Raw genomic sequence first — 14,107 nt, 5'->3', positions numbered from 1 at the left:
GTCCGCCCGCTCTGCGTGGTTTCTGTTGCACTTCCGATCCGTGGTATTTACGGAGCGCTAGCGCCGTACTGAGCGCTTCATAACCACGGTACCTGTCAGGCGCTCACTCTGTGCCAAGTCCCGTTCAGGGCACCGGGGGTAGATACGAGTTGGCTTGGACACGGTCCCTCTGTCACACCGGGCCCACGTTCTTAATCCCCGTTTTCCAGATGAGGCGGCCGGGGCCCAGGGAGGCGAAGCGACCCGGCCGAGGTCGCGCGGCGGAGCCGGGATCGGAACCCGGGCCCTTCCGACCCGCGGGCCCGGGCTCCGGCCGCCGCGCCGCGCCGCTCCGTCCGTACCGTATAAATTGATCTGGACTGATGTCTGTCTCCCGCCTAGACGGTCGGCTCGCCGCGGGCGGGAAACGTGTCCTTCCTGTGGTTCTGCCGGACTCCCCCAAGCGCTCGGCGCAGCGCTCCGCGCACCGGAGGTGATCGGTAAATACCGTCGACCGACGGATCCGTCCACCCGCTGAATCGCCCGTCCGTCCCACGACGCGCCCGTCCGCACGGTCACCCGTCCGGCCGTTGGGTCGTCTGTCTCTCGCGTGATCCGCCCTCCTCCTCCTCACCCGACCCGGCCACCTGTCTGGCCGCCCCCCGACCCGCCCGCCCAACCAACCATCCACCCGCCCGTCCACCGCCCGACCCATCCACCCAACCGTCCTCCCCCCGACCCACCCGCCCAACCGTCCACCTACCCGTCCGTCCATCCGCCTGGCCGCTCTTCCGCCCTATTTACCGAACACTCGCCGAGCACCGTACCGGGCGGTCGGGCCGACACGGCCGACGCGACGGCGATCCCGTCCACGGGAGAATAATTACGATTAGGATTCCCGGAAGGTGCGTACTCCGTGCCGACCGCCGTCCTAAGCGCCGGGGTCGGGTCGGACCCGGTCCCCGTCCCCCACGCGGCTCACCGTCTTTCTCCCCTTTCCACAGATGAGGTCGCCGAGGCCCCGAGGGGCGAGATGACCCGCCCGCGTCGGCCCGGCGGACGCGCGGGGGAGCCGGGATCCGAACCCGGGTCCTCCTGAGGCCCGGGCCCGGCCGCCGCGCCCCCTCGCCCGCGGCGGCGCCTCGGCGTCCGTCCGGCCCGCCCGTCGGACGCCTCCCGCGTCCGGAGCGCCGTGCCGGGCGCTCGGGGGAGCGCGGTCCGCCCCTCCGGTCCGGAGCGCCATGTCGGAGGGCGAGAGCAAGGAGGGCGGAGGGGGCGAGTGCCCCGTGTGCTACGAGAGGTTCCGCGACCTGGAGGGGGCCGGCCGCACGCTGAGCTGCGGCCACGTCTTCTGCCACGACTGCCTGGTCAGGTACCTGCTGTCCCGCCGGGCCGAGGGCCGCGTGCCCCAGAGCCTGGTCTGCCCGGTCTGCCGCCACGTCACCTTCCTCAGCCGCCGCGGCCCCCGCCGGCCCCCCGACCCGGCCCGCGGCCTCCAGACCCTGGTGGTGCCCCCGGCCCCGCCGGACCCCGACCCCCCGGACCCCGGGAGCCGGCCCGTCGACGCCTCCTGCCCGGGCCCGGCCCCCCGGCCCCCGCCGGCGGGCCTGGTCCGGGAGCCGCAGGTGTTCGCCATCGGCACCAGCGGGATGCCCCCGTGCCCGCTGAGCCCCCGGGACCCGGCCCCCGCGGCCGGCACGGCGGAGGGCCCCGGCCCGTTCCGCGCCCGCTGCCGCTCGCCCGCGCTGCTCCTCGTGGTGCTCGTCGCCCTGGTGGCCGGCCTGGCCGCCATCTTGCCCTGGATCCTCCTGGCCCGGCGACGGGCCTGAGCCCCGCCAGGGGGCCGGACCGGGGGCGCCGGGGCCCGGGCCCGCGTCGCCCCCTCCACCTGAGGGTTGCGGGGGCCGAGGCGGGTCCCTCCGGCCTGCCCGTTCCCGCCGCGCCCCCTTCTCCCCCGCCTCCTCTGCCCCCGGGCCCGGCCGCCTCGCCCTCTCCCCCCCCCCCCCCCGACGGACGGTGGGAGCCCGGGGGCGAGGGGAGGCGATCCTGGGGGGCGAGAAGGGGCGCAGAGAGAGGCGCGGGGGCCGGAGCGCGGGCCCGGGACTCCGAAGGCCGCGGGGCCCGACCCCGGGCCCCGCGCGGGCGAGTCGCTCCCCTCGGCCTCCGGCCCCTCATCGTTCAGACGGGGCCGGGGACCGGGCCCAGCTCGGCGCCCGGTGAGCGCTCCGCGCGTCCCGCGGGTGCCATCGTCAGTATTGCTGTTATTATTATTAAACCCGGAGGAACCGGGCCGGGCTGACTCAGGAGGAAGCTACGCGGGTCATTTAACCCCGGGTTCCCCGCCTCCCCGCGCCACCCACGGCCGGCCTCGCCCTGCCCCGACCCCTCATCAGAGCCGGGGACCCGCCCCCGGCCTCCGAGGCCGGGAGCCTCCCTCCCGCGGGGGGCCGAGGGGCGTCGAGGGCAACCCCCTCCTCGCCTTCGCTCCCCGACCCGCCGCCTCCCGTCGGCGTCCTCGGCTCCCGTCGCTGTCCCTCGTCTGCGAAATGGGGACGAAGACCGTGAGCCTCCCGTGGGACCACCCGATGACCCCGGATCTCCCCCGGCGCTTAGATCGGCGCCCTGCGCGGAGCAGGCGCTTAACCGATAGATACCCGACATCATCATTACGTCTGTCCATTCGGTTGTCCATCCGATTATTTATTCGACGGTCTTTTCCGGGCGTGGGAGAGAAGCGGCTCGGCGGAAGGAGCCCGGGCTCGGGGGTCAGAGTCGCGTCGCTTCCCTGTGCCTCAGTTCCCTCATCGGGAAAAGGGGGAAGACCTCGTTACCCCGCGCCCAGCCGCTCAGAACAGTGCTCGACACGTAGCGAGCGCTTAACCGACGGCATCGTTCTCGTGACGGTGGGGCGCGGGTTCGAATCCCCGTTCGGCCGCTTGCCGGCCGGGTGACTTGGGGCGAGTCGCTTCGCTTCTCCGGGCCTCGGTTCCCTCCCTCGTCTGTCAAATGGGGATGAAGACCGGGAGCCCCAGGGCGGGGGGGGGGGGGGGCGACCCGATGACCCGGTATCCTCCCCAGCGCTTAGAGCGGCGCTTGGCACATAGTGGGCGCTTAACACATGCCATCGTTATTATTGTGATGGTGATCAGACGAGCGCCGGGCGCCCAGCTCGACGGATGCCGTCGTTATTAGGTCGGGGCGGCCCCCGCTCCTCGTCCGGGAAGGATTCCCGTCCGTCCGTCTCTCCCGTCGGGAGCGTGAGCTCCTCCGGGGGATGGACCCTGGCCGTGGCGTCCACCCTGCTCCCCTTGGGGCCGGGGCCGGTGCTCCGGGCCCGGGAGGCGTCGGATAAACGCCCCCGTCGACGACGACGGCGTCGGTGGTGACGGGCGACGAGCGCCGGGACGTCGACGGCGGCGTGGGAGAGGTTGCCGGGACGTCGGCTCGCCGACGGATCATCCCGACGGGCTTGAGGGTGATGGTGTCGGTGCCGGTGGTGACGTTGACGGTCGTGATTATGAGAGCCCGGGCTCGGGAGTCCCAGGTCGTGGGTTCTAATCCCGGCTCCGCCGCCTACCGGCCGGGAGGCCCCGGGCCAGTGGCTTCGCCTCTCTGGGCCTCGGCGGCCTCGTCCGTCAAAGGGGGATCGGTGATAACCATCACCATAAGGACGGCATCTGTCGATTATAATAATAACGTCGGTATCCGTTGAGCGCTCACTCCGGGCAGAGCACCGTTCTAAGCGCCGGGGGAGAGACGGGGGCATCCGGTTGTCCACGTGAGGCTCACGGTTAATCCCCATTTTCCAGATGAGGGAAGTGAGGAGTGACGCGACCCGCCCACCGTCCCGCAGCTGCCAGGCGGCGGAGCCGGGATTGGAACCCGTGACCTCTGACGCCCCAGCCCGGCCTCTTTCCACCGAGCCGCGCCGCTTCTCCGACTTGCGAAGCGCTTACTAGGTGCCGAGCACCGTCCCGAGCGCCGCGGGGGGGATACGAGCTCATCGGGCGGTATCTCAATCCCCATTTTCCAGATGAGGGGACCGAGGCCCAGGGCGGCGAGGCGTCCCGCGGCGCAGCCGGGAGGGCGACCTCGCGTCTCCCCCGGGGCTTAGAACGGTGCCTGGCGCACAGCGAGCGCTTAAAAGATACCACCGTCGTCATTATTCTACGGGTGACCGCGGCGATGGGGGCGGCGGCGACGGGGACGACCGCGACGGTGGCGAGGACGACGGCGGCCGGGCGCTCAGCAAACGGGACGGGACGAACGAACGGCTCGACGGCGAAGCCGTGGGCGGGGGCGGCCTCCCTCCGAGGCCGGACCGTACTCTCCGAGCGCTCGGCACGGGGCCCCGCGCCCCGGCCGACGACTGAACGACGTCGACGATACCGGCGACGGGGGCGGCTCCCCGTCGGGGGCCTGCGGGCCGGGGCGCGGGTGGACTCGGGGAAGGGCCGGCGGGATGGAAAGCGCCGGGACCCCAGTCGGGGGAGCCTCTGGGAGGCTGTGGGCCGGGGGAGGTCCGTTCCGGGAAGGCCTCCCGGAGGAGGTGACCTCTCGGGACGGCTCGGGAGGGGGGGAAGAGAGTGAGTCCGGCGGCCGTGAGGAGGGGGGACGCGGGCCGGGGTCGGACGGCGGGTCGGGCCGGGCAGCCTTTTCCCTCCTCCCTCTCCCCACCGGTTCCCGGGATCTCATTCGTTCCTGCATTCGATAGTGTTTATCGAGCGCTTACTACGTGCAGGGCACTGGACCGAGCGCTCGGGACGGACAGGTCGGCCACAGATGGAGACGGTCCCTGCCCGACGACGGGCTCCCGCTCTGATCGGGGGAGACGGGCGGACGAGGACCAGGGCGATAGATGGGGTCGGGGGGAATTTCCCGGGTGGGAGCCGTCTCCTTGGGGCCAGAACCGGCCTCCAGACGAGACGCGATGGAGCGGGAAGGAGCCCGGACCCAATGTTTCCGGCTTAATGACAATAATGATAATAATAATAATAATGTCGGTATCCGGTAAGCGCTCACTACGTGCCGAGCGCCGTCCTGAGCGCCGGGGGGGAGGCGGGGTCGTCGGGTCGTCCCCCGTGGGGCTCACGGTCCATCCCCGTTTTCCGGATGAGGTCACTGAGGCCCAGTGAAGTGACTCGCCCACGGTCACGCGGCTGCCGAGCGGCAGAGCCGGGATCCGAACCCGACTCCCAAGCCCCGGGCTCTTGCCACTGAGCGCTTACTGTGCGCAGAGCACTGTACTGAGCGTCGGAACGGACAATTCGGCGACGGATAGGGACGATCCCTGCCCGTTGACGGGCTCACGGTCTGATCGAGTATTTGTTGAGCGCTTGGTCCGTGCAGAGCACTGTACTGAGCGCTGGGAATGGACAGTTCGGCCACAGGTGGAGACCATCGCGGCCCAGTGACGGGCTCCCAGTGTAAAGCGTGGCTCAGCGGGAAGAGCCCGGGCTGGGGAGTCGGAGGTCACGGGTTCGAATCCCGGCTCCGCCGCTCGTCAGCTGGGGGACTGTGGGCGCGTCACTTCACTTCTCTGGGCCTCAGTGAGCTCATCTGGAAAATGGGGATGAAGCCTGGGAGCCCCACGGGGGACAACCTCATCGCCTTGTAATAATAATAATAATAACGATGACGTTGGTATTTGTTAAGCGCTTACGAGGTGCCGAGCACCGTTCTAAGCGCTGGGGGAGATACGGGGTCGTCGGGTCGGCCCACGTGGGGCTCGCGGTCTTCATCCCCAAGTGGCCTAGTGGTTAGAGCCCCGGGCCCGGGAGGCAGGAGGTCACGGGTTCTAATCCCGGCTCCGCCGCCTGTCAGCTGGGTGACCTCAGACAGGTCGCTTCACGTCTCTGGGCCTCAGTTCCCTCCTCTGTCAAATGGGGATGAAGACCGGGAGCCTCACGCGGGACAACCCGATGCCCCTGTATCTCCCCCAGCGCTTAGCACAGTGCTCGGCACATAGTAGGCGCTTAACGGACACCCACGGTATTATTATCTGCTCGTATCCACCCCGCGCTTCGGACGGTGTCTGGCGGAGAGTAAGGACGGGGGAAGCAGCGTGGCTCGGTGGCAAGAGCCCGGGCTTGGGAGCCAGGGGTCACGGGTTCGAGTCCCCGCTCTGCCACCTGACAGCCGGGTGACCGTGGGCGAGTCACTTCACTTCTCCGGGCCTCAGTTCCCTCATCTGTCAAATGGGGACGAAGCCCGGGAGCCTCCCGTGGGACGACCCGACGACCCCGGATCTCCCCCAGCGCGTAGAACGGCGCTCTGCACGTAGTGAGTGCTTAACAAAGACCAACGTTATTATTATTAATACCACGGTTATTATTTATTATTAGGGGGAAGGGTAGGGGCTGAGATGGAGGCGGTGGGGAGGAAACTCGGCCCTCGAGGCGCCCAACCCTCGGGCACCGTCCCAGCGGGGTCTCCCCGACCTCTGCCCCCCGGGAGCAAAAGGGAAGGGGGGAAACTGAGTCTCGGGGGGGGTGGCATTTGGGTGACCTCGGTCCCTTCCTCCCCCGCCCCCACACCCCGGGCAAGAACCCCCGTCTCCCCGCGGCCCAGGAGGCCGAGCTGCCCGGGATCGGGCCCGGCCTGCTTCCCCTTCAGGAAAAATGCCAGGATGAGTAAGCGGACTAAGTGCCGAGTTTCCCGTCAAGACGCGATAATGAGAAAGATAATCGCGGCGTCTGCTCGCTGCTATCAGCGGCCAGAGCCCGGGCTCGGGAGTCGGAGCTCACGGGTTCGAATCCCGCCTCCGCCCCTTGGCAGCCGGGGGACCGAGGGCAAGTCACCTCACTGGGCCTCAGTTCCCTCATCCGGAAAATGGGGATTAACTGGGAGCCTCACGTGGCACCTCCTGATGCCCCCGTATCCCCCCCCCCTCCCCCCGGCGCTTAGGACAGTGCTCTGCACGTAGTAAGCGCTTAACAAATACCAGCGTTTATTCGACCAGGGACCAGTACCGACGGCCGGGGCGAGTCCCAGCAAACGGCGTTGGACCAGGCCCCGTCCCACGTGGGGCTCCCGGGCTTCCTCCCCATTTTACGGATGAGGTGAGCGAGGCAGGGAAGTGAATAGGGACCTGCATTCATTCGGTCGTATTCATTGAGCGCTTACCGCGTGCGGAGCACCGGACCGAGCCCTCGGGAGCGGACCGTAAAACGTAAATGGACACATCCCCTGCCCACAGTGGCCTTACAGCCGGGGTGGGGGAGACGGACGTTGATAGAAATAAATGGCAAATAGGGACCTTCATTCATTCAGTGGTATTTACTGAGCGCCTACCGCGTGCAGAGCACTGTACCGAGCCCCCGGGGGTGGACGACACAACGTAAGAGAACACATCCCCTGCCCACAGCGGCCTTAGGGCCTCGGGGGCGGGGGGGGGGGGGGACGGACATCGATAGAAATCAATAAATGGCAGATATGGACCTTCATTCATTCAGTGGTATTTACTGAGCGCTCACCGCGTGCAGAGCACTGTACTAAGCCCTCGGGAGTGGACAGTACAACATAAAAGAACACCTCCCCTGCCCAAGGCGGCCTTCCGGCCTAGGGCGGGGGAGACGGACGAAGATAGAAATAAACAGACGGCAAACGTGGACCTGCGTTGGTTCGGTCGTCTTTATTGAGCGCTTACTGCGTGCAGAGCACTGGACCGAGCGCTCGGGAGGTACGATTCAAGTGCAGCGGGGCCGGAAGGAGGGGGTGAATGAAGGGAGAAAGTCGGGGCCGTGCAGGAGGGAAGGGGAGACGAGGAGAGGAGGGCGCAGCCAGGGAAGGCCTCCGGGAGGAGGAGATGGGCCTTCAGTACTAATAATAACAATAATAATAACGTCGGTGTTTGTTAAGCGCTTACTCCGTGCAAGGCGCTGTTCTAAGCGCTGGGGGGATACAAGGTGATCAGGTTGCCCCGCGTGGGGCCTCCCAGTCTTCATCCCCATTTCCCGGAGGAGGTCACCGAGGCCCGGAGAAGTGACTCAGCTGGCAAGCAAGCGCGGGGATTCGAACCCGCGACCCCTGACTCCCCAGCCGGGCCTCTTTCTTGAGAATGCGGCGGCGCGAGGAGGAGCCGGGGGCCGGGAAGGGGGAGAGGAGCGGCGCTTAAACGGCGGAGGACGGCAATCGACGGGCGCCGAACCACTCTGGGGCGGCTGGGAAGACTTTAAGTGCCGGGAGGACGCGGCTGGGGAGCGGAGAATTCATTCAATAGTATTTATCGAGCGCTTACTATGGGCAGGGCGCTGTACTGAGCGCTTGGAATGGACAGGTCGGTAACAGATAGAGACGGGCCCTGCCCAACGACGGGCTTACCGTCGGGAAAACCTCCCGGCGGAGAGGGGCTTTCGGGAAGCTTTAAGGACGGGGAAGACCCGTGTTCCGGCCCGGCTTTGTCCGCCTCAGAGACCTCCGACGGTCGCCCGTCCCTCTCGGTGGCCGGCCTTCGGCTCGAAGGCCCGGCCCGCCCCTTAGAGATTAATAACGTCGGTATCTGGTAAGCGCTCGCTACGTGCAGGGCGCCGTTCTAAGCGCTGGGGGAGAGACGGGGTCGGCGGGTTGTCCCACCTGGGGCTCACAGTTAATCCCCATTTTGCAGATGAGGGAACTGAGGCACAGAGAAGAAGAAGAAGAAGAAGAAGAAGAATGTGGGTATCTGTTAAGCGCTGACTATGTGCGGAGCGCCGTTCTAAGCGCTGGGGGAGATACGGGGTCATGGGGTCGTCCCCCGTGGGTCTCCATCCCCATTTTACAGATGAGGTCACTGAGGCCCAGAGAATGATGATAATGATGGTATCTGTTAAGCGCTCACGATGTGCAGAGCGCCGTTCTAAGCGCTGGGGGAGATACAAGGTCATCGGGTGGTCCCACGCGGGGCTCCCGGTCTTCGTCCCCATTTGACGGATGAGGGAACTGAGGCCCGGAGAAGCGACTCGCCCACGGTCACACAGGTGGCAGCGCCGGGATTCGAAGCCACGACCTCTGACTTCACTTCTCTGGGCCTCAGTGACCTCAGCCGCAAATGGGGATGAAGAACCGTGAGCCCCGCGTGGGACCACCCGACGACCCCGTATCTCCCCCGGCGCTCAGAACGGTGCTCGGCACCTAGTGAGCGCCTAACGGATACCGACATTATCATCCTAGACGGGACGGAGGGACAGAGCGCGGGTCGGCAGCAGTAGGTCGGCGGTCACGGCGCCAGCCCGACTCCCTCTTCCAGCTGGGGACGGCCTCCTCCCCTGGCCGGGCGGGTAATGGGTGCGACCCGGGCCTGGGGGGGTCCGAGGTCACGGGTCCTAATCCCGGCCCCGCCACCCGGCCCTCGCCTCTCCGGGCCTCCGCTCTCTCGTCCGTCACACGGGGGTGGAGACGGCCCCCCGCGAGACGGAGACCGGCCCTTAGCAGAGCGCCCGGCACGTGGCGGGCGCTTAAATCCCACCGTCGGCAGCGGGCGGAAGCGGTTTCCGGTCACGCCGACCTCCGGGGCCGGTCGGGGCCTCTCGCCGCTGGGAAGGGAGGCGTCCCGGGCCCCGCTCCCCGCTCCCGGATCTCGTCCTCGTGTCCGGGGGCGTCTCCCGCTCGTCCATCTCCGTCGCCGCCTCCTCTCTCCCCCTCCAGACGACGAGCCGGTTGCGGGCCGGGGTCCTCCGCTCCTGGAGGGCAGGGCAAGTACCCAGATACCGTCTTTAAAAAACGGATCGCGTCCGACCCCATCAGCCTCCGTCCACGGCGCGCCGCCCGCCGCGTGGCGTTTAAGACACGGGCCGTGGTGATCGTAACGTTGGGATCCGTCGAGCGCCCGCTGCGTGCCGACCGCCGTTCTGAGCGCCGGGGGAGAGTCGGGGTCGTCGGGCCGTCCCGCGGGGGGGCTCACGGACCTCATCCCCCGTTGGACCGAGGAGGTCACCGGGGCCCAGAGAGGCGAAGCGACTCGCCCGCGCTCACGCGGCTGACGGGTGGCCGCGCCGGGATCGGAACCCGCGACCGCCGACTCCCAGGCCGGGGCTCTCTCCGCCGCGCCGCTTCTCGGCGGGTTCTGACCCCGCTCCGCCGCCCGTCTGCTGGGTGGCCTCGGGCGGGTCGTGTCGTTGGTCCAGCGGTATCTACCGAGCGCTTACTACGTGCGGAGCGCTGGACCGAGCGCCGGGAACGGCCGCGTCGGCAACAGGCCCGGTCCCCGCCTCGCTTCTCGGGGCCTCGGAGAAGGCGGCGATTGAGACCGCCAGCCCCACCCGGGGCAGGGGCTGCCTCTTTCCGGCGCTCAGAAGGGCGCTCGGCACGTAGCAAGCGCCTAACGGATAGCATCCTGATTATCGTCCCGATTATCCCCGTAAAAATAACTGCGAGAGCCTCGCCCCGACCCCCCGGCCCTCTCCCCGGCCCAGCCCCCCGCTTCCCAGGCGGTCAGTCGTATTTTACCGAGCGCCTCCTGTGTGCAGAGCACCGGGAGGGGACGGCGGGACGAGGTGACCGACCCAACCCGCAGCCCGGGGGGGGGGGGGCCTCGCCCGGCGGGGACCCGACCTCTCCGGTCACCGGTCGGGCCGGTCCGGGCCCACCCGGAGGCTGAGCGTGTACCACAGGGCCCGGGCCAGCACGCTGAAGGCCAGCAGCAGGGCGCCCGTGTAGACGAAGAAGTCCCAGCCCGGGAGGTGGACGCGGATGCCCAGGAGCAGCAGGCCCAGCCCGGCCAGGTCCAGGAGCGGGGCGCCCAGGAGGAGCGCCACGCGGCGTCCGCCGCCCGCGCGGCCCGGGCCCCGCTCCCGTCCGGCGGGGTCGCCCGGGGTGGAGAGACTGGGGCCGTGGGCCGCCCTCCCTTCCCGGTTCCGGTGTTTCAAGGTGGGCGGGCCGGGAGGGGAGGGCAGGATCCGTCCCCGCCCGGAATGCCGCCGTTCCACGCCTCTGGAATGCCGCGGGCGGGCCCCGGCGGGGGAAACCGAGGCCGGGGAGGCCAAGCGACCCGCCCGGGGTCACGCGGCGGCGAGGTGGGCTCGTCGGGCGGGGGACGGCTCCGTCGAGCGTCGTTTCTCAACGATGTCGGTATCGGTTAAGCCGGAGCACCGTTCCAAGCGCCGGGGGAGGTACGGGGGCACCGGGCGGTCCCGCGGGAGGCTCACGGTGAAGCCCCATTTGCCAGGCGAGGGAACTGAGGCGCGGAGAAGGGAAGTGACTCGCCCACGGTCGCCCAGCGGGCAGGTGGCACCGAGGGGTTTGCTGAGCGCTTACTGTGCTCCCGGCCGGCTGTCCTAAGCGCTAGGGCAGATACAGGGCCATCCCTCCGTTCGGGCGTACGCATTAAGCGCTTGCCGGGCGTCAGGGCACCGTACTAGGCGCCCGAATCAAGTTGGACCCCCGTCCCCGTGGGGCCCACAGTCTGTCGTCCTCTCCCAAGCGCCTAGTACCGTGATCTGCTCTCAGTAAGCGCTCAGTAAATACGACCCGATCGAGGTTTCCACTGGCTCCCGGCAATAAAAATAAGGATCGTGGTGTCTGTTGGGCGCTTCCTACGCGCCAGGCACTGTCCCAGGTGCCGGGGTTAAATTAATACAAGATGATGAGGTGGGACCCGGTCCGTGTCCCACCGGGGTCTCGCGCTCTTATCCCCCTTTTACAGAGGGGGGGCACCGAGGCCCGGGTCCCAGGGCAGACCGGGGAGTCGGGATTAGAACCCAGGGCCTTCCGATCCCCCCGCCAAGCCCCCGCTCTGTCCACTAGAGGATGAGCCGTTTCGCTGTCGTTCTTTCTCCGCGGCGACTCCCGGCCCCCGAGAACGGTCAGCCCGCCCCCGGGCTTGAAGAGGGAGAGTGTTATTAATAATACCGATAATGATGATGACGTCGGTATTCGTTAAGCGCTCACCGTGGGCCGAGCACCGTTCTAAGCGCCGGGGGAGGTGCGGGGTCATCGGGTGGTCCCACGTGGAGGCTCACGGTCTTCATCCCCATCTCACGGACGAGGGAGCCGAGGCCCAGGGAAGGGAAGCCACTCGGCCGAGGTCACGCAGCAGGCAGGAGGCCGAGCCGGGATTAGAACCCACTTCCCTCTTCCTCCCGGGGGAAGGGAGTGGAGATGTAGAGTGGGCGGGATGGGGGAGCTAAGGCAGAGGGAAAAAGTCGCGGGGCCGGGGGGGGGGGGGGGGGCCCGACCTGAGCCCAACGGGGATTCCGGGATGCGGGAGGAGGCGTTAATAACGTCGGTATTCGTTAAGCGCTGACCGCGTGCAGAGCGCCGGGGGAGGCACGGGGTCCCACGGGAGGCTCACGGTCTTGGTCCCACGAGGGAACCGGGGCCCAGGGAAGCGAAGCGACTCGCCCACGGTCACCCAGCTGACGGGTGGCGGAGCCGGGATTCGGACCCACGACCCCGTGGCCCCCGGGACCCCTCCAGCGCCGGATAAATGCAATCCGTCGATCGACCGATCGCCGAAGCCAGGCCCGGGACTCCCCTTACCCCGGCCCCTCGGCCGCCGGGCGAGAGCGGGTCAGGATGGGAGCGGCGAGGGACTCTCGGGGGCGAGAAGAAAGCGACGGTCGCTGCCGTTTTTCCCCGAGACGAGGTTTTATTCTCGAAGGCGTCGTACGGGGCGGGTGCGGGGCCACGGGGTCGCGTAGGACGGAGCGGGCGCGGCGCCGGCCGTCGGGCCCCCCCCCCGCCCCCCGGCCTCCCGGGGCCGGTCCCCCCGCCGGAGCCCGGCCGGGCGTAGACCGCCGGGGACGACGGCTAACGATAAGCCGAGCCGGGGGCGACCGGGGGAGGGGGGGGGGGTTCCCCCGCCCTCGGCTAGGGGGTGACCCGGCGGCCGGTCCCGAGGCCCGGGGTGAGGTGCGAGAGGGGTCTCGGGCGTCGAGGCGGCCGCCCGCCTTCCCCCGCGGGCCCGGGGAGGAGGGGAAAGCGGGGGCGCTCGGGGGGCCCGGCCCGAGGAGGGCGAGCGGCCGTCGGGAGGAGGGCGGCCGGGACGACGCCCCCGACCGCCCGGGCCTCAGCGGTTCAGGAAGAAGGCCTTGAGGCTCTGGAAGAAGACGGATCTCTGCCGCTGCTTCTGCTTCTTCTTGACGATGGGCACCCAGACCAGGCCGCACACGAGGAGCATGAGGCCCACGGACAGGAAGGCCGGCCCGCTCAGCCTGAGGCCGTCCTCCCGCCTGCAGGCGTAGGCCAGGGCGGTGAGGACGACGCCCAGCAGCAGGACGGCGCCGCCCACCGACATGACCGCGATGGGCTTCCGGTAGATCTCCCAGTTGCTCCGGGGGGCGGCCGTCCACACCGACCCGCTGCGGGAGCTGGGGCACGGGGAGTCGGCCGGCCGGCCGGGCAGCAGGTCTCTGGCCTCGGGCGACTCGGCGGCGGCGTCCGGGCCCCGAGGAGGGGACGCCATGCTCCGGCCTCCCTGCCGGGGACGGGATCCGTTAGGCGCGCCGGCCCCCGCGGGGGCGGGGGGGGGGTCCCGGTCCCCGTCCCGACCGAGGCCCCGGGGGAGTCGAGCCACCCGCCCGGGGTCCCGCGGCGGACACCGGCGACCTTCCGACCCCTGGGGCCCGGGCTCTAGCCGCCGCGCCGCCGGGTCGCCGCCCTCGGGGCGGTCGAGCGCTCGGGAGAGCACGACGACGATCATCACGGGACTCCACGCCGTCGTAAGCGCTGGGCGGACCCGGCCCCCGTCTCCCCGACGACAGCGACGACGGCGACCGTCCCGGCGCCCGTCGGGCGCTTGCTACGCGCCGAACACCGTCCCGGGCGCCGGGGCGGGGGAGCGGGCGGGACGGAGCGTCGGCCCGGGAGGCGGAAGGACCCGGGTTCTCACGCCGGCCCCGCCGCTCGTCCGCGGGGTGACCCGGGGCCGGTCGCCTCTCTGGGCCTCGGTCGCCGAGCCGGGGGCGGGGGTCCCGGGCAGCGGGGGTCCCCTCCGCCGGGAAATGGAAACGGGGGCCGGCCGCGCCCGCGGGGGCAGGTGTCCGGCGTGGGTGGGAATCTGGGGGCCGGGGGGCGGGGGCGGGGCGTGCGTCACGGGTGGACGAGGGGGCGGTCGTGACGCGTGGGAGGGTCCGACGGGCCGGGGTTGTGAGCGGGGGGCGCGGGTGGTGGGCTCTGTGTGGGTGTGGGTGGGTGGCCGTGTGGGGGGAAA

General features: G+C 69.4%; 2 protein-coding genes across 2 annotated transcripts; one reads left to right on the top strand and one right to left on the bottom strand.

Annotated features, from left to right (window-relative positions):
- The first annotated feature begins 1,220 nt into the window (after positions 1 to 1,220).
- Positions 1,221 to 1,808, top strand: RNF222 (ring finger protein 222). The gene has a single exon (XM_029049551.1). The coding sequence runs from the start codon at positions 1,221 to 1,223 to the stop codon at positions 1,806 to 1,808; it is 588 nt and encodes a 195-aa protein (XP_028905384.1).
- A 10,877-nt stretch (positions 1,809 to 12,685) lies between these two features.
- Positions 12,686 to 13,367, bottom strand: PIRT (phosphoinositide interacting regulator of transient receptor potential channels). The gene has a single exon (XM_029048818.2). It carries the CDS (start codon positions 13,358 to 13,360, stop codon positions 12,965 to 12,967), a length of 396 nt encoding a protein of 131 aa, XP_028904651.1. The 5' UTR covers positions 13,361 to 13,367; the 3' UTR covers positions 12,686 to 12,964.
- Between the last annotated feature and the right edge of the window lie 740 nt (positions 13,368 to 14,107).

Source organism: Ornithorhynchus anatinus, chromosome 21 (genome assembly GCF_004115215.2).
Source record: "Ornithorhynchus anatinus isolate Pmale09 chromosome 21, mOrnAna1.pri.v4, whole genome shotgun sequence".
In the NCBI taxonomy this organism is placed as follows: Eukaryota; Metazoa; Chordata; class Mammalia; order Monotremata; family Ornithorhynchidae; genus Ornithorhynchus; species Ornithorhynchus anatinus.
The sequence above is the reverse complement of the archived record's forward strand: the minus strand, read 5'-3'. Positions and strand labels throughout refer to the sequence as shown.